At 37.2% G+C, this 27,649-nt stretch overlaps 2 protein-coding genes across 9 annotated transcripts in view; one reads left to right on the forward strand and one right to left on the reverse strand.

The window, feature by feature from the left end:
• Positions 1-27,649, reverse strand: part of LOC134842554 (choline transporter-like protein 2) — a 546,776-nt gene that overhangs the window by 75,192 nt on the left and 443,935 nt on the right. The window lies entirely within an intron of this gene.
• Positions 175-27,123, forward strand: LOC134841456 (uncharacterized). Of its 7 annotated transcripts, none has more exons than XM_063857457.1 (6): positions 5,508-5,869; positions 6,380-6,557; positions 11,237-11,687; positions 25,076-25,492; positions 25,678-25,958; positions 26,201-27,123. In XM_063857457.1, exons 3-6 carry the CDS (start codon positions 11,558-11,560, stop codon positions 26,963-26,965), a joined length of 1,593 nt encoding a protein of 530 aa, XP_063713527.1. In that variant the 5' UTR covers positions 5,508-5,869; positions 6,380-6,557; positions 11,237-11,557; the 3' UTR covers positions 26,966-27,123. The 7 variants fall into 7 exon arrangements, with proteins under 7 accessions (XP_063713532.1, XP_063713527.1, XP_063713526.1 ...); XM_063857456.1 differs by having other exon boundaries at positions 6,390-6,557; XM_063857459.1 differs by having other exon boundaries at positions 6,390-6,475.

Below are 27,649 nucleotides of genomic sequence, written 5' to 3' on the forward strand. Positions count from 1 at the left end.
AAAGAAGTTGACATGTAGGTGTCGTAAAATGTTTAGCATCAATAGATTGATCAAAGAAGCTAATGGAAACAGGTGGGTGATTTTCCAGACTGCAAATCACTACAATTAGTTTATGGCTGCTCGACCACAAGTAAAAAAAATGAGCGCCAATCGATGCGTAGAATTTTCAAATTCATCCAGATTAATTCAGTTGTATTTGTTAGCTTATTTTGTGTCAAGATTAGAGAAAACGCAATAAATAGTTCCGCGCAACTTTTAAGGGTTTGTTTTTGGGTCATTGCTAAAGTTTTTGATTTGAAATGGAACTTGGAAAAACTATCCTGGAACTTAGAAAAATTGATAGCAGGTGCATTTTTTTTCAAATCGGAAACCAGGAAGTCAATAATTTCAATAGGGCCAGGGGCGGATCTAAAATTTTGCCGACCTTTTTTTAGGTCTGCCAAATGGACTTTCTCAGCTCTTCTAAATCACTAAAAAAACTAATTTGGCAAAATTTTTTGCACAGCAGCCAATTAAAAAAAAACAGGCCAAAAAAGGCGTTTTTAGACGTTTTTTGGAAAAATTTGACTTTAGAAACACTTTAGGGTCAGTTTGCTAAGAATGAATATATCGAATTAGTAAAAAAAAAAAGGCGCTCTTTTGGGTCGGCATGGTGTCAAATTCGTGAGGGAGAAAGGAGGTCAGCCCCAACAATCCCCCTCCCCCATCACCTCGGCAACAACAAAATAGTTTGAGAAGAATTTTTTGGATCAACAAAATCGGCAGGAAGAAGACAATGCCGAGTAAAAACTTTTTGAGTTAAATTTTTCGAAAAACGGAAAAAGTTAGTTGGTTGGTTTTCTTTGACATGGAGGAAAAGTTCAACTTCAAACTTTTCGACATTTTTTTCACGACGAAATGAAACTTTGCTTTATTTTAGAAGAAAAATCGAAGATAATGCAAATTAGTAATGGATAAACCATTGCATTAAACAATGTAGAGCACATTGTTTAATAAGAATAATTTGGTTGTGCCATCAAAAATTTTTATAACTTTTTGATTTTAAAAACTTGTTTTCAGTGGCTGAAGAACCAGATCAAATCCACCTGATCCTGGATTCAAAATCAATTTAAATTTTTCAATTAGTCATTCTAATTATTAAATTTATTCGAAACAAGATAAAACAGAGCATCAAAACTCTTTAAAAAAGTATCAAATGTTGGCTCATGAAACAATAAGGAAAATGATGTTTCAAGTTTTGTCAGATGCTTTTTTTCAAAAGAAATTTTCAAAAAGCACTGGAGCTTAATTTTGGAGCTAAAAATTTTAAACCAAATCACTGGACAACGTTTTAAGCAATCTTGGCGTTGAGACAGTTAAAGGGCGTTGAAAAGTTTCTCAAATTTTTCAAGTTTCGTTTATCACTCAAAAGAGCAATGCAAACTTTCCTTCTTTATTATTTTTAGTCTCTTACATTTGAAACATTTTTTTTCAACATCTATCTGCCATGAAGTTTTCGAAACAGAAAAAAGAAACGCCGATAAAAAACGTCTGAACTAGTTTAGTTTGTTAGTTCGTTTTACAATGCCTAATTATTGTGATGAAACGATAAAACAGAAGCAATTCCATCAGTTAAATATCTCGGAATAACATCTATTGCAAAACAAGGTCAGAACTGAAGTGCTCAGAGTTGCATCCACTAGAAGAGAATCAGGTAGATTAGGGCACATTGGACAAAGTTAAGCCGAAGGACGAAATTCTCACACATATTAAAGATGAAGAAATAGAGAGATGAAAACAATTTGAAGACATATTCGCAATTGAAACTTTTTAAAAAAATTTATCGGCAAGACAACTATCGTATCATGGGTTTGCTGGAAAAAGTTGCCACAGACAAAGTGGTAAACTTGTTGATGAAAATTATTGACACGCCGATTGAAAAAGCGGCTGGTTTTTATCAAAATAGAGGCGCCAATTTGCAAAAACCCGGCAAATACTTTGCCCATTGTCTTCTGTCTTACGTAAAAAAAACTCAAATCCGGCGCCTTTTTGTAATGCTAATCAGACTGCAAATCATTACAAAACAATCAGTTTATGGCAGCTCGAAAACAAGTAGGAAAAATTAAGGCTAAATGATGATTAGAGTTTTCAAATTTTTTGGTCCAATTTTTTTTTATTGTCCAGAGCTCATTTTTCTCAAGGTTACAGAAAATCTGATAAATAGTTCCGCGCAGTTATTTAGGTTGATTTTAGTAATTCGTTGAGTTATTGGTTTGATACACATATAACTAAAGAAAAATGACAGCAGGAAAAGGAATTTTGGGAGCGGAAAACAAGAACTCAATGTTTTCAACTAGATGCTAAAAAATGAAGAAAAAATAATTATTTCAATCACCAAAAGAGCTTTATTTTGATCACCAAAAGAGAACCAACCCAACTTTTGCTTTTATTGGAATAGAGTTTTCAAAAAGTAAAACAATTGACACAAATAGTCAATTCAATTTTAAGTAGAATTTCATTGACACAGGAATTTTGTACCTGCTGATCTTTTTCGACATGCATCAAATGATGTAGTAGACTTTTTGAAAAAGAATCATTCGGCTGTGCCATCAAAACTCGTCCATCATTATAATCTTAAAAACACACATTCAGTGGTTTAGGAACCAAATTCACCTCAATCTGGAAACAAATTCAATTGCATTTACTCAGTCAGTTATCCTAATGATTTTTTATGGCTAGACAGAGGATGTCAATTTTATAGAATTAATGGACTAGACGAGCGAGGAATTGCGCTAGGTTATTCATCAAAAGATATGAAAAGCTGCTTTGAAGGCAGATAAAGGATGCGCCTGAATAAAAACGCACCAAAAAAGTAAAATAAAGTCAAGGACTCAAGGAATTTAAACTGGTTTGGGAAATTTGGTTTTCAGAGAGAAGAATTTGGTTTTAGGAAAGAACATAATAATGTCGTTGCACTGCTAGTGCTGAATAAAAAAGTAAGATTCGAGAAAAGTAATCGACATTGTTACTTTTTTACCGGTCTGTAGAAAGCTTTTGGTGCTCTAAATAATCACATTCTCTTGAACAAAAATTCAAACTTGTTGATAAAGACGGGTTGCAATTTAATAGTTTTGAAGCTGTTTGAATAGCGGGGGAAAATACTTAAAAAGAAAAAAGTAATTCGAGCTGGTGTGACTCAAAGATATGTAACTCTTATTAAAGCCCCTTATTAGTCCTTGTGCGTGTAAGTAAAAGGCCAGGTAGCGTCAAACATTCGGAAGTTTACCTTTTTGTTAATGATGCAAATCTTTCTCGTGAAAGCTAAGATCTTTTTAAATTCAACAAAATCAATAGCAAGGTAAATGGTAGACTATACGACAAAAACTCACATCGAGCACATATAAAACTGCTTTTAAAAGTTTTAAAACTACATCCAGAACTTCTAGTATAAAAATTTCTCTTGACAAAAAACACATTAGTCATCCACCATGATCTATTTACATGGCTGTTTATTTGGATTCTCGGCTGTCTTTCATGAATCATATGATTTTAATAGTTAAAAGAAAAAATGTTTCCTTGATTATTGTTTCGCTAGTTTTCTCTTAACACTATTTTACTAACGCTCAATCTTTCATTGAATTTCGTTTGCTTGCTTATGGTTGCACTGCAACACCAATTTATTCCAAATTTTTGAGTAGAAAAAATAATCCGAGTTGTTTACTGCCTACGATAACTCAAAATCTTTATACATTTTTTCTCAACAAACAAAAATGCTTAAGATTTTTTAAATGATTTTGTTTAGTTCTGCTTAAGATCCTTAAAATATATAATTTATACTAATTTCTCAAACAATTTTGTTTTTCTTTGAAAAAACAAAAAACTGAGGAAATGTTCAGCATGGGTCAATTTCAGTTATTTTTTAGAAGTAATCTTAAAGCAGATTAACTACCAGTAGAGGATACATGTTGATGAATCGATTGAACGAAAATCGTAATTAGCCGAAAATTTATAAAAATGAGTAGGGATGCTTTGCGCATCAAATAGGAGATACATTTCTTTTTTGATAATTTTGCCATATTGCGTTTACTTGTTTTTTTTTTGAGTTTACCATTACTTTTTATTAAATTGATCAAAAATGATTGCTTTTTTTGTATGTATGTTTGTTCTTTTACAGGTATTTTTTAATTAAGAAAATTTCTACTTATTAAAAAGAAGGAGGTTTTTTAATTGCTACCAAACAAAAAATCAGAGTGCGGTTTTCATCCACATCCTGAGATCCTGAAATGTTCTGGTTTCCGAGATGCTACGTTTTTCAAAAAACAATCCGTTTTTCAAAATATCAACTTGTTGCGTTCTATCAAAATATCAACTTGTTGCGTTCTATCAAAATCAAAATATCAAGCAACCGGCTATTGTTGTTCTGTTTTGATACTTTGTTTTGAGACTCTCAAGATCCTTATAAATATTAATGAAAGCAAAAATTTTGTCTGACGTCGGACACTAGTCAGATTTTACAGTAGCGAAATTAACTGTTAGTTATGGAGTACGATTGGCAAGTTATAGCTGTTTTACAATCTATCTTGCGTCCGTTCAATTTTAAATAGGTGCAATTAGCGTAGATTAATTATTTTTTCAGTTTTAGATGAAGACGTCAATATGGTTCAGATGATTTGAATTTTACTTCAATAAAATTCATTAAATAAAGGTCTAAATAGTTCTGAGATTTAAGAAAAACCTTTCCAAGCACAAAATTACAAAATACTTTTTTCATCCATGTTCAAGGGCATTTGGTAGATTTTGGGATAACTTGCGAGCCGTTCATTTTGTCCTCTCAATGCAAAAGCGGCAAATTTAATCTTTTCAATATGAATAGGGGCAGGCAATTTGGTTTCAGAAATTCGTTACCGGGCGGTAAGTATAGCAGTTTGGGGGGATCCAATGAACAGAAGAAAAAAAACTTTTCAATTTGATTCCAAATTGTTTATCATCTTTCAATCAAGGATTTTTTCATGGGTACAATAAACGTTAATTGGATCTTTTAATTGGAGTCTTGTTAGTGTCTTTCATTGAACTTTCAATAAAAAACAAAGTAATTGAAGAAACAATTGACCTCTGACTTGAAGTATTCACATATGTTCTCACAGTTGCGACAAGGTTAGAAACTATTCAATTTTTTCCCTGGATTCAGATATGTTTTGACAGTGCTCAGCTCAGAAAGACTTTCATGACTCTTAGTCGACCCAAAAAAAAGTATTAGACTATTTTTGACCCAAAAATTTGACCTCATATTGTTTGAAAACTACAATAACTGATTGAGCTCAACAAACTGAGTGTGAGCTAATAGTTTCCTTCAGGTGCTATTTTCTGTTGATTTTAACATGAAAAACTTATTGGTTGAATGTGAAATCTGAACTATTCTCATTCAATTGGATTCTATTCTCCTACTCAAAATCTTTTTTATCTTGGTTTGTTCTCGACACACTTTGTACATCTTCCCATCTCTGTAAATAATATCAAGCACCTACTAAAGTAAGCAGCAATGCGTAATCATTAGACTCAGAAGATTTTTATTGCAAAACAAGTCAACCGATAAATTGTTTTTTTTTGGCCCGGGTAACTTGGAATATTTTAGCATTGAGTTAAATTACCAGCGATACTATCAAGGCTTGTTGATTTCACCTGATTCTTTTCAAGTTTCGTCAGCAGAGCATGAACACAGATAAGGCAAGAAACGACCAATGGCACTAGCCTAACTTTGTTTTCAATTTTTTCAAGGGGATTTTTTGAAAAGCTTTGTAGTTCCGTTTGATGAGTTCAATAAATATATTCGGAAATCAATTCTTTTAAAAAAATTCGATCTCAGCATAATTTTTTTCTCCAAACAATAAAAGTACTCCAATTTTCAGGGGCTGATCTAAGATTTTCTCGAGGAGGGGCGCGATTTTCAAAAAGTTGTCAAAAATTTTGTCAACTTTTTTTAGGTCGACCAAATTGAGTTCGGAGCACTCCCAGAAGACTCTAAAGACCCTATTTCGACCAAAACGTTCAGGGTTCGACCCCCTGCCGACCCAAATGGTCCCCCTTTGTACTATTTTGAGATATCCATTTTTGGCCGACTGACCTTAAAAATTTTCTAAAAGCGCCTTTGGCGCCAATAAACACTAATTTTGAGGGGGGGGGGGGGGGGGGGAGCGCGCGCCGAAAAAACGCAATTTTTTGGTCGAAATTTTTCAAAGTCTATAAAAACGCCTTTTTTGGCCTGTTTTTTGAAGAAGTTGCCTGTGGCGCAGAAAATTTGGCCAATTTAGAGTCTTTATAGTGATTGGCGAGAGCTCAGAAAATCAGTTTGAACGAATTAAAAAAAGTAGAAAAAATTCTGAAAACTAGCACCCCCCTCGAGAAATTCCTAGATCCGCGCCTGCGGAACACTATGGTTTGTGAGGGGGTTGAATCCCTGAGAAAAGAGCGTCCTACATTACTCGCTTTATCGGTCATGGTTATGTTTATTTTTCTTGCATTATCTATCCAAATTTTGTTTGTTTTAAGCGATGTGAGGTGACAAATGTAATCACCTGTCGGTACGGAAACAATAAATGCTTCATAAAAGTATAAGCTAAACACGTCATCAACATGTACTACTTATAAATGTGATTCTACTTTCAAGTTTATGAAATGTCTCCATTTTTGACGTTTGTCACGAGCAAACAAAACACCAAACCAAAGCTCAATTTGATCATCTTGTAACGGAAAATTTACTGTTAAATTTTTCAATTTCAAATAAATCATTCATTTGTCTGAGAACAAGACGAGCACTTTCAAGGAATTTCCCACTGCCACCCCCACCCCCCGTTTTACAATTTACCCCCAAGAACAGTTTTTAGCTCAAAACAATTCAAAAATCTTTTATTTTGCGGTTGATTAAAAAACCGTTTGAAAAAATTTTCACGTGAGTGTTATTCCGGCTGCTTAAAAACCTCAGCTTCTAAGATCAAGGACAACAAATTTTGGTTATAAGTCTTAAATTAAACAGAACCCCGCTTCTTTTTCGCCAAAATACCTACTTTCTTTTCTTCTTAAGTTACAATGTTTGCTTGTATTGTCACAAAAATATGGTTGACTGTACGCGTTTTGTAAATCGAGACTTCTGAACTATACGTCCCCAGATTTTTGGTTTGACAATTGAAGAGCAATGTATGTTAGCGACTCGTTCGTGGATTTTGTGCATTTAATATTTGTTTCTAATTATCTGATCGCTTAACAGTTTTGAATCTAAGGCTACCTTTATGGAACTGTGTTTTTTCTCGTAGTTACTATCGGGTTTATGAAGCAATATTGGTCAAAATTGTCTGATAAGATTTTATGTTTCACCTTTACCATTCTTTTCGATTAAATTTTTACACCTTCTCAAAAAAATAAGGGAAATTTTATACCCTCTAATGTACGATTTTTCTATCGGACGGATTTTTCTTGATTTTGTGAAAAAGTTTTAAAAAATTTTTGTGCCACCTTAAACTGTCTTTTGTATGTGCATTTGACTAACAAAATTTTGGTCTGAACTCTTTCCACGATTTACCCAATGATGCTAATTGTGTCTGTGTTAAAGCCAAAAAAGAGCACGAGTCTTCCTGTCTATTGCAAGTGTATTCAATTGCGGGTTCCTGAGTTTCTGTTCATTGTCATCGTCGCAAACTTCCTCCTCTGACTAGACGTTTATCACACCGAAAAAGTTTTTTTCTTCAACCGTCAGTAGTTCCGATGGTAAAAAAGCTCATCTTTCATTATCTATTTTTTCTTCTGCATTAGCCGGTTTTCTTGAATAAGACTTCACAAACTTCCCCAGTTTCCTTTGTCATTTTAAATACTGTACTTTACACATGTTTTTTTTGCCGTATATACTTTCACGTGATCTTCGCAAAAGCGTTACTCTACTTCATACAGGTTTTTGCTTTTTTGTTCAGGCTGCTTTATTTTTTATAAACTTAACAATTTCCTGCACTTTACCATTATAATTGATTTTGATTTATTGGTGAAGTTATAATGGTTAAAATATCTCCTTTTGTCAATAATTGCTTGATTTAGGGCGTCCGTTGGGTTAAGCGTTTCTGACACGAGTCCCCATCGGAGATCACAATTTTTCACAATAAAGTGAAGTCATCACGTATCCAATCTTTTCAGATGATTTTCCTCTATCCCATGATCTTGGCGACTCCGAAACTCTCCCAGAACTGTTCATAGGCTTCTCAATTGTTTTGTTTGCGGTTTACTTATTTGTATTCAGGGGCGGATTTAGGGGAACGGGCGGGGGGGGGAGCGGACGCCTCTTCCCTTTACCCCCTCAGGAATTCGACCCCCTGCCGACCCAAAGGGTCCCCCCTTTGGTACTTTTTAAGAAATCCATTTTTGGCCAACCGACCCTAAAATTTTTCTAAAGGCGCCTTCGGTGCCAATATATTCTATTTTTGAGGGGGGAGCGCGCGCCGAAAAAACGCAATTTTTTGTCAAAATTTTCCAAAAAGTGCCTAAAAACGCCTTTTTTGGACTGTTTTTTCAAACTTTTCCCTGCGGCGCAGAAAATGTTGCTAAAAAAGGGACTAAACCATGCTTAGGGAGAGCTCAAAAATCAATTCGATCGACCTAAAAAAAAGTTCGACAAAATTTTCAAAATTGTTTTTGAAAATCCGCCCCCCCCCCCCTCGAAAAAATCCTAGATCCGCCCCTGTTTGTATTGCTAGAAATTCATGAATGAATTTTTAACAAATGCGGTTTTTAAGAGTTCGGAAGTGTTTTAAAAGTCAAGTCACATAATACTTTCAACCCATGTTGTTTTTTTGCAAAAAAAACTCGTTTGATATCTGCGCGCAGGTCAAAGTTTACTATCGAGCTCACTTTTTTGTCTTCTCTGCTAGTTTTTGTCTTCTTTTTTAGTTTTCTTTTCTCTTCCGCAGTTCCCTTTTCTTCTGCGAATTTGTGTATTTGCATTATTTCTCCATTTTTGGCCTATCTCAACTTTCTTTAAAAGAGCCGATGCTGAGGTTTTTCTTCAGACTGTCAATGTCTAGATTCAAAATCATTTGACTGCGCCACAGTGAACAGTGATGGACACTGGGGTGCAAAAAAAGTAACTAGAAATAAGAGAAGAAAAGATAGGCAGTTAAATTAAAACTATCTTTTCTATTCAACTAGAATTATGTCACGAAGTCCAATGGCCTTCAAACAGACACACAAATGGCATGTATCTATTAAAGAAGTGAAGGTCAAATTAATGTAATTAAAACACAATTTATAACAGAGGGATTCTTTCGGTGGTTAAGATAGACGCAACTGCGCTTGCCCCCAAATAATTCGACAAAACAGCATGCAACTAATTTATATCTCATTTTCAGTTTCTTATTGATTCGCTCAGAGTTTTTGTCAATGTTTTCAAATTATTCAGTCAGATATTGAATAATTGTAGTGATTGTGCTACTTTCTGAACTAAGTTTCATTTTTGACTTTCAATTTGCAATTACAAAAAGCAGTTACATTTTGGATGAGACTTGATGCAACTCTAAATTGTCATTGGGTTGTCCCATTCTCAAGTTCTAAGTCGATTAATTCCAGTTTCTTAAGAGAAAAATCAAGTTCCTGTCAGATACGGTATTGGAACAAAACACTAGCCAGTCCCCATATCCCAAAAGAGTCACTGCTTAGTATTTGAGACCGGTCACAAAATTTAGCAGAGTAGATTTTCTATTGAAACCTGAAAATGACTGGATGATAACTTGATTATTTTTAAAAGGTCTGCGAGGAATGCACAATTTGAGAAAGAAACTAGGAATAAAAAGACGGGCCAATTTTTCCTCCACGTGACTCTTCTCAAAAGAAAAAACTTTTCAGTATTGATTAATTTCTCCTTCTCTGTTGTACAAACCTCCTGGTCGGCTCAATTTGCAAATTTTGGCAACAAAGACAGGGCGATAATAGTCGCTCTCAACGTGTTAGGGATAGGGAAGGTGCTACAATAAATCGAAAAATAATCTACCGATAAAATTTGCGTCACACACGATAAAATTTGCTGGTGCATTTCTTGAATTTTTGCAGGGGGCACAAAAAGAACAGCCGCACTCATCGAACAATCGGGCAAACTGAACTTCCTAAGCTTCAGTTGAAACGTTGAACAAATCTAATTTTTTTTTTCTGTGCTGAGGTCGTTTTTTTATGAAATAATGTTTTGTAATCCCCGTTAATTTAGACCTCTAATGGAAACTTCATGGATATATTTCTAAACATAGCGAAAAACGTATTCTGTCATGATGATTAAATTTTATTTTTGGACTTTTTTAAAGAAATGAGAGTAGAAATGATACACTTGACGCTAATCAAACTGTCTTCCGAACCTTTCGTTTATTTTTAAACTGTTGAAATCCGACTTTTTTTCAAAAAAGATTTAAAAAGAATAGTTTTGATTGGTGAGGTAACTTTTTGAGTTCTCATGGCGCAGATCCGGCTTTGACGTTTTTTTTTAAAAATAGATGGCTATATTAGGAAATCGGAGTACGCTGAAATCCCCCTCTCTTAAAAATTTCTTTTTTGTATAATTTTGTAATCATAAGCATATTTCAGGCTCTTTTTATTTTGACCACTTAAAATTGACAAGAACTTTGTCTTCGGGTTTTTTCCTTTTTTTCAACGCAAAATCAGGTGCCATATAACAGTCATCAGAATTGGCCGAGTGATATATCTATCATATTCAAGCTACTTAGTTCGAAGGATAAAAAAAATTCCAAAATTTTTTTTCAGTATTGACCGGTTTGAAATTAAGCTTTTTAGTCTAATTTCAAGCGAGTAGGTGCTATAATAGCTTTTGTTTGAGCCGTGAAAAGATAATATTTAATCTGGGAAAGTTCGTTTTCGAAAGCTTCATTAAGACCTTCCTAGGTACCGAAAAAATTTGTAAAATTCAAAAAAAAATTGATTCTGTAAATGAAAATTTCTGCACTAGAAAAAATTTTTTTTTCTATGATTCATTTTTGTTTCATTCCTTCACAAAAAAACACAAAAATAAAAAACAGTCGTTTATCCTTGTTAATATTCATCTTTGTACTCTACATATGCCATTCGGCTTACTGACCATTAGTAATCATTAGGAATAAAAAAGATTGCATACGGGAGCGCGGGTGGCTGAAGTAAATGTTCACAAGTTACTTTTGGGGGATGTCGCACTGGATAAACTCTCCCTTGTTTTCCAATCATTCCTGTTCGAAGTTGCCAATTTTAGCCTCCCATCTTGAGACCCCAAATTGATTATATGTCCGGTCCAATATCGACACCCATGATTACTACTTTTTTCTCAATTCTTATTCTTAATATCTGTTTTTACCGTTGTCATTTGATTCACATTTTGTTATTTGTAAATGAACGCAAATTTACACTGGTTTTCGAAGTATAAAAAATCGCTATTAATTTAATATTGTTAGAAATCACAGTTTACAATTGTAAAACGTCATTTCCTCAATTAAAATTGAAATAAAACAACTTATATTCCATTCATACTCCTTTGACTTTATTCGCGACAGTGTTTTGCAGCGTTTTTTGCAAAATGAATATTTGCTCGTTTCGGATAATTAGTTTATTGATTGGTATGCTGACCTCCCTTCAGCTGTTGGAGTCGTCGAAAAAACCGGATGCGAGAAACGATTTGACATCGCGATTTGACACAAATCGAACAGGTAAGCAAAGAAATGGCGAGGGGAGAACTCAGAAATCAAAACTTTGACAGGTCTTACTTTACTTCTTGAGCATATTTTGTCCCGCATGTAATGAAACATGAGTGACAACTTAGGGCTATAAGTTTTTAAGGTAGCATGGGAAATCAATTTGGTCAAACTAAGAAAAGCTTGATAAAATTTCCTATTTAAAAAAAAAAAACGTCACCTTCTCGAAAAATTCTTGCCACACCACAGATTTAAACGAACAGTGCCCTCTCCACTTCAACCATACGAACTATTGGTTCTATTTAATTACTCTACACAAATTTTGTAAATATGCGAACCCTACTACTAAGCAGATAACAAAACACTGGTCGTGCATGGTTGGCAATAACTAATTCGTCAATTTTTTATTAGCTAACTTCCAAGGCGACGGAAATTTCGTGTATTGGAGCAAAATTGAGGTTAATTTTTTCCTCCTGGAGCTCATTTCTGATTTATTATGGTCCGGTCAAAACATACCAGTTGAGTTGAAATAAATTTGAAAGTTCTACCAACCAATCCGTTTTTCGCTCAATTTGGCTGAACTGCCAAAAAATTCGGTCAGAATCTTTTCAGCTCCAGCTTGAAGCTATTTTCAGCTCGAGCTTGAAGCTATTTGACTACTAAAAGCCCATCAGAATCACGCATAACAGTATCAGTTCATGATCATAAAATAACTTAAATGGATTCATTTCATTTGTTTGAGGAAAGACAACTTCGAGTTTTTAATTTTAGTCCACTGAAAATATTCAAGTTAATATAGAAAGGCCCGGTGGCTTTGGGCGCGGGGCACGAAATAAGGAGGCCAGATGAGGCGTCAAATAAGGAGGCAACGTTTGGTGTGTGAAGGTTACGGGAATCCCGAGATAGGTCTTTAAGCATGGTCAGAACTCTAAGTGAATTCCAGTTACAATAATTCCCTGTTTAGTGGAGACTGTTTAACTAGTTATGTAAATTTTGTTAAAAACACTTTTATAATGTAACTTGTGTAACATAGTCAAAGTCAACGTTATAGAGAGCGCTGGTTTTGCGGATCGCCTGTTGCGAACGTGTCCTTTGAGAATTCAAACGTTATATTTCTCAACTGTTTTGTTAATTCTTCCTTATTTCTATACGGAGGTTAGAATTACTTCCACATGGCGCGCAGCCAGCTACCGAGTGCTGGGTGTATTCTGGCTTGAACCACCTCAAAGAGCGCCGGTCCCTTGGGAAGACTCCGCTCAAAAGTTCCAGTTAGTGGTCCTTGCCAAGGAAGAGATTGCTATGGAGGGTTTAAAAGACGTTAGTACTGCACCGAAAAAGGTTTATCCGACATAAGAAGAGCAGGCGGGTACCGAAGACGCACAAGCGCGGGTCGACAGATAAGTTCGTAATGCAGATGCAATAAGAGTCCTGAGAGGAAGAAACTCGTTGCTCGGATGAAGAGAAACGGCTGTTCTGCGGAAACACGAGAGGAGAGCCAGATAAACGGCTTATGTCGAAGATATTCTTATCGTTGATGAAACAAGGGCAAGGATACTTCTTTCAGCAAAATCCAAGAAAAAATTGTGGATATTATTTTTGCTGAGTTAAGGAAATTGGCAACAGATCCGTTCTTTCGGCAAACGAATGATACAAGCTGTAGTTTCATCCTGTTTGGACGTTAACAGCGAGATAATGAAGAAATTGAGCAGTTTTTTGGAGCTCTCAGTGAAATAGCCGAAGGCTAAGATTTTGGCCTCCAGGTGCAGTCGATCGTGAGAGATATTTTCGTTTTTATTATGAAGCATGAAGAGGTGGGAATAGAGCTTTGCATGGACACGATGAGCGCCTACGATGCCCTTCAGTTTGCGCTGGTGAGGGAAAAGAGAAAGATAATGTTCAAACGGATGAGTGGTGGCGTCTCAATGTTCGGACAGAGCAAACTTCACCAGGAGCGACAGAACGCAAATCAATACAATTGGCAAGGTTACATCAAAAGAGAACCAGTGAATGACATTATACGGCAGAGATCAGACAAATCTCATAATTGTAGTAATTGATTGAAGCCGAAACATCGAGAGAATTTTTCAGCGAAGTACATCATTTGTGACAATTGCAGTTGAAGGGGTCATTTTGCTAAGTATTGCAAGAAGGCTACTGTGAGCCAAACTGATGATTCGTATGACTTCAATCAATTCGAAAAAAACTTGATGCACAGGTTAGAAAGGCAAAAAGACGAGGAAGTATTTGGAGTGTTTGCCATAAAGACAGTGTGGGATCAGGCAGGAAAAGGAAATCGGAATTTTTTAAGTGTGCGTATGGTCAGAAATTGGTGTGAAACTGAACTCCAGATTGTTTTTGCTAGCCCTGTATCTTTCACCTCTTAGAATAAGCTTCACGAACTCAAAATTCAAGAGTGCTACCTACTAAACAAATCAGTCCCGAATGAAAATCGTGAGTGTTCTATAGCACAACAGACGACGTCATCAAAATCATAGGAGGAATTATTTTCAGATTTGAATCCGAGGGCTGGATCTCCGAGGGTGCGGAATTGTTCATTACCAAGGAAGGCCAGAGGAACATAATTGGAAACAACTTTTGCCCTCATTAGGGATTGAAGTGCGTCAGAAGCGAGTATCCCGAAGGGCGAAGATGTTGTCGGGAAGCAACAAGAGCAAAAGCAAACAGAGAACTCACCAATTCAACGTTAGTTCATCAATTGTAATTAGGGTGAATCTGAACAGTTGTTTGACAAAATTTCTGAAGTTTGAACTCACTTTAAGCAAACCTTATGTCCAATTTAAGTTGAGGGCAAGCGGGTTCCTATACCTGTCGTACCTATGGTTGAAGAGAAAAACGAAAATTTGTTCAAAATGTGACACATTAACAAGTTGGGAAAATTCACTCAGGATGGTTTCACTTTGCCTAGGGTTGTCACGGCTTAAAACAACGGACCAGTGAAATTGGCCTTAAACTCGGAATTGATCAGTAAACAGACATAACAAAATCGTTATCAAACGCCAATCACAAACAATTTGGTCAATAATACGCATGTTTTCATATTAAATTGAGTAAAGAAACTTGTCGCCAATGCAGTTTTAGCTTTGTTGGAGGGATTATAACGTGTACATACCGCTTGAAAACTGTGTTCTACAGTTTGGGTGATACACTGAACGATTTTCAACGGGTATTGGATTCAATGTTGGGACATTTGCCTGGAGTGCACGTTTATCTGGATGATATCTTAATTGCAACCAGAGGGTCTGAAAAACGCCCTTGGTGGGATTTCAGAACCATTCTAATTGTACCAAACAAAAAATATTGCTGTCAATTAGAGTAGACGCACATTCTTCGTCAAAAAACAGAGTGGCTTTACCCCGTGGAAAAGAAGATCGAATCTATCGTTAACATAAAGAATTCAGAAAATTTTGCCAATCTTTGGTCACTAATCAGGTCAATTAACCAATTGATTCTATTTTTTCCAAATGTAACCGCAGCAAAAGAATCGTTTTAAAATTTAATGGAGAAAAATTTAAGGTTTCAATAAGGTTTTAACCTGGAAAAGATATGTGAAAACAGTCGGTAAGTTTGTTCAAAACCAACACTTCGATTTTGAAAAAATCAAACAAGATTAAATTTCTAAGCTTCAAAAAACAAGGGTTGCTTTCTGATTTATTATCTTCAAAAAATACCAGTTGAGTTGAAATTAAGTTGAAGTTCTTACCAAACAACCCATTTTTTCCGATCATTTCGGCTGAACTGCCAAAACGTTCGATCAGAATTTTTTCAGCTTGAGCTTGAAGCTATTTGGCGACTACTAGTCTGTCAGTGTCACGTATAACAGTATCAGTTCATGATTTTATAATAACTTGAATATTTTAAACGGATTAAAAATGAAGACTCGAAAACCTCCCTCCCCTTAACAAATAAAAAGACTCCGTTTTAGAAAAACCCGGTTGAAATGGGCGCGGACTACCATATAATGAGGCTAAATGAGGCAGTATTTGCGCGTTTGGTGTGTGTAGGTCTCAGAAATCCCGATATCAGTCTTTAAGCAAGGTCAAAAACCTAAATGAATTCCACTTGCAATATTTCTTTGTGTAGCGGAGACTGTTTAACTGGTTATGTTAATCAAGTTAGAAACAATTTTAAGTTTGGTACTTATGTAACATAGTCAAAATCATTGTTAAGAAGAGCGTTAGTTGAGCAGATTGCGAGTGGCGAGCGTGTCTTTTGAGAATTTAAACGTTATATTTCTCAACTTTTTTGTTAAGTCTTACGTGTTTCTAGACGGATGCAAGAAATACTTACACATGGTGCAGCCAGCTACCGATTCAAGCTACCATGGTACCGTGGGATAAATGTATACTGGCATGAACCACCCCGGGAACCGTCGGTCCCTTGGGAAGACAGGGCTCAAAAGTTTCAGTTAGTGGTCTTGCCGAGAAAGAGATCGATATGGAGGATTTATTAGACGCTAGTACCACTCCGAAAAAAATTGTCCGACCTTAGAAGAGCCGGCGTGTACCGAAGACCAACAGGCTCGAGCGGACAGAGTAGCTCGTAATGCAGATGCGATAAGAGTCTGGATAGGAAAATTTCGTCACTCGGCTGATGAGAAATGGCAGTTCCGCGGAAGCACGAGAGGAGAGGCAGATAAACGAATCAAGTCGAGGGTACTCTTATCGTTTTTTAAAAAAGGTTTATTTCTTCAGAAAAAAAAAGCAAAAAAATTATATTTGGATATTCCTTCTACCGAGAAATCGAATTGGAAACAGTTGCGTTAATTATCCTGTTTGGACGTAAGCAGCGAGATAATGATGGATTTCAGCAATTTTTGGAGCTCTCAGTGACATAGCCAGGGCTATGATTTTGGCCTCAAGGTAGAATCGATCGTTAGCAACACTTTCACATTATTTATCAAGCATGAAGAGGTCCAAAAACAGCTTTGCATGAATATGATGAGCCCCAACGATGCAATTCAATTTGCAGTGGTGACAAAAACGAGAGAGATAATGTACAAACGAGTTAGTGATGGCGTCTCAAAGCGCGGACGGAACAAGTTTCACCAGGGGCGACAGAACGCCATTGGAAATAATCAGCAAGGTTACATCAACTGAGAACCAGTGAATGAAATTATAAGGCAAGGATCAGAGAAATTTCAAAATTGTAGTAATTGGTTAAAGCCGAACCATCGGGAGAATTTTTCAGCAAAGATTATCATTTGTGTCAATTGCAATGGAAGGTGTCATTTTGCTAAGTATTGCAAGAAGGCTACGGTGAACCAAATTAACGATTCGTATGGCTGCAATCGAAACAAAAGGAATCCAGAGGTTAGAAAGGCAAAAAACTGAGGAAATGTTTTGAGCATTTGCCATAAGACAGGCAGGAAAAGAAAACCGGAAGTTGCTGAACGTGCGTATGGGCAGAAACCGGTGGGAAACTGAATTCCGGATTGATTGTGCTCGCCCTGTTGCCTTCATTTCTGTGAAGAATGTTCACGGGCTATTTTTCCATTTCCCCCTATTTGCAATATTTAACTAGAAGAGTTACTGTTCACTTTGTCCGATTATTGACATGCGGACTAATTAAAATGTGCCAAACACATTTGGTCTCCGAATTTAACCTGGTAAAACCACTCGTTACATCATAAAATTGATGGTCGTGGGAGGTGTATGGGGGAAGGAAAAAGAGCCGTTTCACGAACTCAAAATTAAAGATCGCTACCCAAAATTAAAGATCGAGTACTCATCAATTCAACGTTAGTACATCGTTTGTATTTTGGATGAATTGATCAGTTGTTTTACCGCAAAGGTTTGCTCAAAGTTTGTGAATTCCGAATACATTTTAATCAACCGTTACATCCAATACATTTTGAGTGCAAACGGGTTCTGTACATCTCTTACCTAGGGTTAAGATGAGCGAAAATTTGCTGAAAGAGGTTCACATTCTTGAGGTGGGAAAAAGCACAGAGGATTGTTTCATTTTGCCTACGGTTGTCACGGCAAAACAGGACGGATCAGTGACATTGGCCTAAACTCAAAATTGATCAAAAAACAAATATTTCAAAATTGTTATCAAATGCCGAACATGAATGAGTTGGTCGATAATGAAGCATTGGGTATAAAATTGCCATGCAAATGCACCAATATGTTTTTCAAATACTGATTTGAAATACGCTCATTCTCAAATTAAACTGAAAAATACGCATATTCTCAAATAAAACTAGTCGCCAATGCAGTTTTAGCATTGTTAAGGGGGAGAATAACGTGTGCATACCGCTTCAAAACGATGTTCTACGCTTTGGCAGATATGCCGAACGAGTTTCAGCGGGTAATGGATTCCATGTTGGAACGTTTGCCGGGGGTGGATGTTTAACCACAGGGTCTGAAGAACGCCATGGGCGGGAAACTAGAACCGTTCTAATTGTACAAAGCAAAAATAACGCTGAAGTCAAATAGAATAAGTGTACAACCTTCGTCAAAGAAGTAGAGCGGCTGGGCTTTCGGAAAAACCCAAAGAAAAACCGGAAAGACTGTCGATACTCAATCACTAATCGGTTCAAAAAACCAATAGATCCGATTTATTCCTAATCAAGCTGCAACACGGAAGCTTAATGAAGAAGCAATCAAAGCTTGATTGGGGTTCTGATCATGGAAAGGCTTTCGTAAAAATGAAAAAAACTTTCTCCAAAAACACCAATTCGATGTTGAAAAAAAAAGTTAAAGTGCGACCTATCAAAACAAGGTTTGGAGCTGCCTTGGAAAAACTCCAAACCGATGACTGGAAAGCTACTTTTTTGTGCTTCGAGGTTCTTGATTGAGGCTGGGCTAAAATATAGCATTAACGAAGTAGAATTATTAGCGGTCATTTGGGCTGTGACTCATTATCGGAAATACTCAATTAGAGATCCGTTCAAGATTGTTACTGATCATAAGGCCCTATTATCATGTTTGTCAGAAGAGATGAATGCTAAAACAACACAAACGCGGCTAGTGCGCTGGGTTGATCGCTTGTTGCTTTTCGACTACGAAAAAGATTATATCCCGGGGAAAAAGCTGGGACTAGTTGACTAATTATCCAAGCACCTCGTTGGGTTGCTCCGATAGTGTGGGAATCGGATAATTCTTTTGCTGTGGCGCAATTCAATAATTTAATAGGATACTACAACCGTCGGTGTTCTGTAACACTGGAACGCGTAACCGGGTTAGTTACTTAATGAGTAAAATAAAATTGGAACGAGAATTACGTCATCGCGAGGAATGTGCAGCAAAAAAATTCATCGACCCGTTTAACAATTGTCATTCGATCAAAATGTGTACATCAAATCACTCGTGTACAGACCAAAGCTCAAATTGTAAGTTATTGGATCCATTGACAATTAGCGGCAATAAGCTTTAATGCAGAATTTTTTGCAATTCTAATAAAGGCCGCTGAAACTCTCAATTCTATTGTCGAAGCTTTACTTGCTCAAATTGAAGTTCAAATTAGAATTTTGGGTCTCTATTTTAATCATTACCAGGACAAGTTTCATACGTCTTATGGAATTCTCTTTCTCGAGCTTAGAGCACCAGCTATGATGCGGCTGCACCATGGACGTACGGGCATGTTCAAGATGCGAGATTTCGCGAACAACTATTTCTGGTGGCAACCTATGAATAGCTAGATTCAACTAAAAGCGGCTAATTGCAACGAGTGTTTAGAATTGGGTAAGAATTTTAAGTCAATAGTTCCGTAAGGAGACGTTACTAAACTGAATCTCTTAGAAGAACCTAACCAACAGCCGCAATTGGATTTTTCAGTTCTGCTACCGCGAGTGTGAGGCGCTAAAAAATACTTGCTTGTTTGCATCGATAGACTTTTAAAGTTTCCTTCGTTACAGATCGTTACAAGAACAAGAGCTAGCGTGATAGAGGAATTTCTTGAAAACTACATCGCAATGCACGCTATCCCAAGTGCCATTCGTTCAGACCAGGGGTCGAGTTTCATGCAAAATCGTACCACATACTCCTTTCAGAAACCACGGCCGGCGCTAAAATTGCACTAAATGAGATTTCATTCACAATTTGAAAGCCAATCCAGCAATCAATGGGATGTTTGCCAATTGAGGCTCATTTTGGTCGTAAACCAAATGAATCTGGCATACGGTCGCAAAAAGTGCTTTTTCCAGAAATTTATCTTGCAGAAATGTTTTGTATTCTCTAGATTGAAATAAGATGATGTTCCCGGCACGAGTTATGCAGGAATACACGAGTCCGAAGGACCACACTACTATGGGCCTGTACAATCGGGTATAGCATCCACTGGCGGAATCAACGCCATTACCGAGCGGAGAATCTAGCAGTTCGACGAATAGGGCGCTACTCCTTACTGCTCAACAGAAAAGTCATCATATGTTTTGGAAAAATCAAGATCGGTAGAAATCGAGCGATACTGTGAACTTTGTAAGGAGAGAGTAATACGGGATTCAGATCATACCGTTATGTTGGGTTCAGGAAAGGTGGTACATAAATCTGATATTTCGTTCACTTTAGCTGGTTTCGACTCAGAGTCTTCAGCGACGCTGGATAAATCTTCACCGCCACCGCCTACAGATTTCCGTAAGGAAGCGGTTTTGAAAGCACCGCAGAAATTCCTACAGGATCAACCCCACGACAACCATTGTGCGATGTAACGGGAACAGTCAACAATCCATTTAATTTGACAGTTCATCTGAATGTTTGATGTCCATGGACAGCCCGACGGTTAATCGCGATGCGATCAGCTTGTTGCCTAAGGCCTGCGACAACCAGTCACCAAGAGAACCGCCTAGTGTAGTAGAGGACAGGACAGCCAAAAAGCCGCCAACTGATATCATCGTGCCTGATTCAAGTTCAAAAATTAATACTGTGATACGAATGGATACAGAGATTCCGGGAAAACAATCAACCCAGTAGAAGTAGTCCGGGTGCAAGTAGTCCATTAGTTCAAAGCCCTGAGCCGGACTACCGCAAGCAGCCAGGAGCCAGGAACCTAATGCACTACCGCAATCAGCCTCAGGCATGTCGGGTGTTTAAAATGTCAGCACGAGGGAGAGCTTAGGTGGGGGAGCTCAGGTCTCAGGTGGGGGAGCAGATACCATCGAAGAAAGTGTCAATGAGCCCGAAAAATATCCCAAGCCCAAAGAAACGTATGGCTGAAGATACTTCTTTCGATAGAGATATGTGTCGTTTCTATTGGGGCGACGATTACGTTCAAGACGATATTAATGGCCTGGGCGCGAACGTGTCGGGGCTCTTTGCAGATGTCCTTGACAAATCAAGTCGGATTATACAACACGCCAATGGTTGACCATCGGTGGTCGATGCCTTTGGTAGCAACGTGGACGGAATCCGAATCCAAACTTTGTACCAGGGGCACGGATCAGAAATAGACGCAAGAATCCGGCGCCTGGAAAACTGGTTGACGTTGCACAAGCAGGAATACAGCGGACGAGGGAGGCTCTCGGTTAAGCGGCCATGCATTAGTTTAAAAAGTTAGCGGCCGAAGTCGTTGTGTCATGCCGGATTAGTAGCACCCAAAATACTTGTCCATCCAAAGACACGCAAGAGTATCAACCGACAGTTTCTTCAGCAGTGGGCAGTGGTGAATCAAGCTCAGGTCCATCACTAGAATAAGCAGGACTGACGGTGGATTACCAGTCACTCACACAGCCGGCGGTAATCACGGACAATTCGACACTTCGCGACTTTGGCGCGAAACAGCTAGAGAATGTGGACGATGAAAAAATGATTTCCGACTAAGCCGACATCAGTGGTGACTTCAGTGGCGCAATGGCCACCGATGATTTGGACATCGCGGATGAAATGTCGGCCATCAGTAAGACTGAGGAGGACCACCGACAGTTATAGGAAGAATTGGAAAACTTGAGACAGGCAAATTTGTGATGCCAACGGAGTATGATACCATTGGGGGCCGCCTAGAGAGGGAAAAAATAGTCGAGTGGAATTTAAAACTTTAGTTAATAAAACTGTAAACTGATTATTGACTGATTGGATGCTTAGTGCAGAAACTTGATGGTTCTTATTATGTTCTTGATTTAATTGAAAGGGGAATGTAGTGCAGACTGTTTAATTGGTTATGTAAATTGTGTTAGAAACACTTTTATGTATGGTACTCATGTAATATAGTAAACGTCAACGTTATAGAGAGCGTTGGTATTGCACATCGCCACTGTGTCCTTTGAGAATTCAAACATTATATTTCTCAAACGTTTTATCAAATCTTACTTATTTCTATACGGAGGTTGAAAATACTTCTACAACTAGGATTCCGCGCACATATACTTGTGACGTTACTATGTCGGCACATTAGTGTTGACGCAGACTCCGCAACGACTGAACATAGCTGGTCGTTTTGGATTCCGCTGGTGCACGAGATCTCGCAAATATCCAAGAAATATATGGAGTTGTTGTCTATAGTGTAATGAACACACAACATCCAAGAATTCTATGGAGTTGTTGTCTATAGTGTAATGAACACACAATGAACACACAACACACAAGTGTTCTTTAATCATTAAAGTTTATTCTTGCTTCCGCAAACTCGGCTGCTTTCGGAGTGATTTTTGTGCGATGCAGTGTTTCAGCTAGCTGTGTGCTGATTTTTAACCAGCAGAATTACTAAAGAAAAAAGTTTTTGGGTTAAGCAACAAATCAGTTTTCAGCTTGTCCACGAATCTGCTTACGGTTAAAAAAATCAGTTTGACCTCGTAATGCAATGCAAACAAACGAGTCGCGCGTTTGCCCACTTAAACAATGTTTGCGATAAAAGAAACAGGCCTTAATACAACTGCAATGAAAACTGCTATTAAAAGAAAACTGCAATTAAACTTGAACAGAGCCCAAATTTAAAGCTGAGCTCTAAGTTTGGACTTGATGTCAACCAAAAAGAATTGCTGTCCTGAGCTCAAAATCAAAAGGATGATTTAATCGTGATTGATTTTTCGAAAATTCAGAAGAGTCTGAAAGTTGTCATCTTTCTAATCTGGGAAAAAACGCAAAAAAGCAGGTTATACAAAGTGGTCTATCATATAAAAATTTTTCAGATAGGAAATGGTCTGCATTGAAAGTATGCGATCTTTTTCGATTTTTAGTGGCATCCCGCACCAAGTTTAAGCGTAAGTAATCAATTATAATGGATTATTATGATGATCTTAAATTAGTTGTCTAAAGGATTTGTATTTGATTATAATCGTGATATTTTCCAAGAGATTATAGTCTTATAATCGGTTATATTTGATTATAGTTCTTACAAAAAACCGTTAAAATCAATTATAATCAATTATAATCGATCATAATCTTTTATTTTGCCAAAACTTGTCAATTCAAAATTATATTCGAATTATATCTCAAGGGTTATTATTTTTTTGTCAATCAGAAAATATTTAAAAAAGAGATTTACTGAACACAAAGTTTTACCACGAAACAAAAGTTTCATAGAGATCCTTTCATACTGATGGAAAATTCCCGCGGTAGATGAAAAATAAATCTTTCGAATCAATCATGAAACTTAATCGATTTGCTGATGATTTGGTGGTTAAAAAAGCTTAAAGTAAGCATCACAAAACATCTTTAATAAGGAAGAAATGGAAAAACACCTTATAAACTGGAATTGATTGGAAAGATTTAAAAACATTTTTCTCATTTTTCATAGGAACCAACGTCTACAAAAAGCATTTAGAAAAAGCAAATTAGATGCAACTTTGAAGAAAAAATGGACAAACAAAAGGAATTATAATTTATTATAATCGATTATAATGGATTTTTGTGCAAAACTAAGGAATTACTAATTTGAATAAAAACAATGGATTATAATCATAATAATTGATTATAATTGTATCGAAAAATGGACGAATAAATAATCGATTATAATCTATTATAAAGGATTATAATTAATTATAATTTGATATTAAAAAGTGAGATTATATTCGATTATTAATTGATTAAAATCGATTGTTTCTCATTTTTAATAAGATTGGTACTAAAATTGTAATATAATTGATTATTAACGCTTGAAACTGGATGCGGGATGTCAGTCGTAATGATTCTTAATGATAATGATTCTGGAAGTCCTTTTAAGCAAGTAATGAGTACAAAATGTTACTCATAAATTCAAGATTTAAAAAGCTTAATGTAACGTTTTTTTATTTAGTGTAACGTTTTTTAAGCATTATTGTTTTTTTAGCCTGGCATCAAGTTGCTGTATTTCTAGAAAAAATTATGTCGCGCTGTGCTAGAGCGGGCTGCATGCGATTGCTCGCCTATCAAGTTCTCTCTTTTTTTTTCAGTCCGCTGAATGTTTTAAAAAAATTTGGAACGTTAAAAAAATTGCTCGACGGTTTTGTTAGAGAACCTTCCATGCCCGCTGTCTTCTCGAGAAGGGATCCCAATTTGAGGTTTTCGCCTCTTTTGAAGCAAGATTTGAGCGGTTTGAGTGGTTTTTTTAGACGATTGCGCTCAAAATCTTGCTTCAAATTGAGCGGTTTTTGAGCGATTTATAAAAAAAAACGCTCAAAAAACCGCTCAAGATTTGAGCGGTTTGAGCGGTTTTTTTTAGACAATTACGCTCAAAATCTTGCTTCAAAATGAGCGGTTTGAGCGGTTTTTGAACGGTTTATCTACAAAAACCGCGCAAGATTTGAACGGTTTTGAGCGGTTTATCTAAACAAACCGCTCAAAAACCGCGCAAAATTTGAGCGGTTTTTGAGCGGTTTATCTAAACAAACCGCTCAAAAACCGCGCAAATCTTGCGCGGTTTTTGAGCGGTTTTTTTAGATGAACCGCTCAAAACCGTTCAAATCTTGCGCGGTTTTTGAGCGTTTTTTTAGATAAACCGTTCAAAAACCGCTCAAACCGCTCATTTTGAAGCAAAATTTTGAGCGTAATTGTCTAGAAAAACCGCTCAAACCACTCAAATCTTGCTTCAAATTAGGTGAAAAATCTCGACTCGGGAAGCTCAACTTCATGAAGCTTAGCTTCAGTCTCGCCCCACTGAACAAAATAATACAAAAAAAATTTAAACTACTTAAAAAATCAGTTTTGCTTCTTTTTGGCAATTATTGAATTTTGAATTGAGTACGGTTTACTAAGTTTGATTTATTAAAAAAAATCATGTTGGTCAACCTACTCAAATGGTTCTGAAAAACTGTCCTTTTGTCATCAAACACCTTCATCCATCCCCGTTAAAATTGGTCTGAGTGCTTCACGAAAGGCAAGAAAATGATTTTGCAGTTTCATTGCCATCACCTTGAAATCACTATCATCCTTCTCTTTCACCATATTTTGTCTAGTAAAAACGGTAGCTATTGATACAAATGATGTAGTTTTCAAAATTTGACAGCTTTTATACTTTTCAAACTTTGACAGATTCGTGCGAGAGCTACCTTTACCCCTGTTCCGACTACATCATCGGCAACGCAGTTCTCATAGTCTACTACGGCATCACTCTCGGATATGGCGCCAAACTCATCTCGGACGGAGCAGAGGGACTTCTAGACCTCGGAGTGGCGCCGGCACTCATCGGCGGCGTCATCCTCCCCGTCTCGGGGGTTGTACCCGACAGCATGATGATACTGGTGTCGGGTCTAGGGGACAAAGCGACCGCCCAGAAGCAGATCTCAGTCGGGATGGGGACTCTGGCGGGGTCGACGGTGTTGCTACTGACTGTGGTGTGGGGAGTGAGTTTGGTTGTGGGCCGAGTCGATCTCGTGACGTCACCCACTTGCCATGGTCTGGTGGCGAACAGCGAGATTAGATGCACGGGATACAGTTTGACCAAACAAGGTGAGGGTTTCAAGATACACAAAAGATTAGAAAACATTTTCAAACCCAACCGGTTATTTTTTGTTTCATTGGTAATTCTTTTTCAAGCGCTGGTATGTAAAATCAAATGCTTAAAATGCATTGCAATCATAAAATCGTGAATGAGTTCAGCGACTGCTGATTCAACTTGCCATCCTTTTGTGTAGGTGTGGAGGTTACGAAGGAGGTCACACTGACTGCAGTGATCATGGCCGCCACCACAGTGCCCTACTTCATCATCCAGTCCTCCGACTGGTACTTCGGGGCCACCAGAGTGGGAGAGAGGGAACCCTCCTACGTGAGATGGGCTGCACTGGTCACCATGATCATATCATTCACTGGATTCGTGGCCTACATTGTCATGCAGTTTTTCATGGCCAGCAAGGGGGCTAATACTGCGCCCATGATTAAACATCAGAAACACAAGGAAGAAGAAATTGTTCTGCGGGTATAGTTTACACTTCGTTCAGTTTAAGCTAAATTACACAATAACCAAGATCTTTTTGTTTTTATAGTCAAATTTGTACTTTGAAGCTCAAAATAACGGCACAGGGGATGATTTTAGAGACAACAAGTTCCACAGAAACTCGGTCACTCCTTTTCAAATGACCTCCACATTACTCGAACAACTCTATTTCAACATTTTTGAATGCTTCTAATAGTACAAACAGTTTTTTGATGCTGTTTCAGGCCGCAAAAATGTTCTATATGGCTCCAAGCATTACTCTTCGCAATTCAAATGACAACACAGGGAGTGAACGCGACGAACACCTTCTGGGCAAAAAATACTTCGCTGGATGGCGCCTCGCAGCCCAGGCCAACCGGAAGGCAAGGGACCACTTCCAGTCTCAAAATGTAAATGTAGTCGAGACAGCCATGAACGGAAACTGCGAACAATCACAGCTGATCGGCAACAATATTCCGCCTGAGATCGATGACAAATCGGGTCCAAATTGGGAAGTCTTAGGTCCTGCGATTGGACGCCTGACATTTGGCGTTGCTCTCGTTACTATCTTCTCCGACCCTATGTGCGACAGTTTGACCCGAATCACTGACCCTAAGAACCCGCAACATATTCCCATAAGCTCCTTCTATATTTCTTTTATTATAACTCCCTTGTGCTCAAATGCAAGTGAACTTGTTTCGTCAGTGGCCTTTGCGATGCGAAAGGAAAAGGAGAATTTGGTGATGACCTACACGCAACTATACTCGGCCGCTATTATGAATAACACCATGTGTCTGGGAGTGTTCTGCGCTTTAGTTTACTTCCGAGATTTAGAGTGGTACTTTTCAGCAGAAGTCACCTCAATTCTGTTCACAGAATTCCTCATGGCAGCTCTTGCACTGAAGTGCCGCAAAATTTACAAGCTATATTGGGCATTCCCTGTCATTTTGATCTACTTTTTGTCATTGCTGCTTGTAATGTTCCTAGAAAAAGTTCTCAAATGGGGTTAATTTTACTCTAAAGACAAAACGAAAATACGCACTTAGTTTCTAGAAAAAATTTCCTTGAATGAAGATAGACTTATTACATTTGTGGCAGTGGCGTTCTTTTGCTGGGAGACGGGGGCTCTAGAAAATAAATGGTTTACCGGCATATCATAAGATCTAAAAACGCCAATAGGTGGTCACATTCAGTTTTCATGAGACAATTTTCACTATTATTATCTGCTTATTATATATAAATATATTCTATTCATTTAAGGAAATTCACGGATCTCCATCTAGAGTCTAAAATAACAAACCTCTTTCCATGCCTAAGTCCGCTACTGGCAAAAACAACTGCGCACATTCTCAATATCTTCTGTTATTGAATTAGAAAAAATTTGCACATCTTTAATAATTATTAGAAACTCAAAATTAAACTTGAATGGATCTTCTTTTCATTTCAGTTACAAATCAGAATAAGTCGGAAAATTTTCGAACCCATCTAAGCAATTTTTTTTCAAATCGAAACCAGTTTCTGTAAATCAAAACCAAGCATGCCATTTTTTATGATACAAGTTTTACCTACGATGCGATGAAAATCATTTGAAAAAGAGCTCCAATTTAACTTTACACATTGGGTTAGCTATTGTATCGTTTCAATGAACCAATCGCTTTTTACTGGAAAAAAAAGAAATTTAATCGTTTTTTTTT

The sequence above is a fragment of the Symsagittifera roscoffensis genome, chromosome 3 (genome assembly GCF_963678635.1).
Source record: "Symsagittifera roscoffensis chromosome 3, txSymRosc1.1, whole genome shotgun sequence".
In the NCBI taxonomy this organism is placed as follows: domain Eukaryota; kingdom Metazoa; phylum Xenacoelomorpha; order Acoela; family Convolutidae; genus Symsagittifera; species Symsagittifera roscoffensis.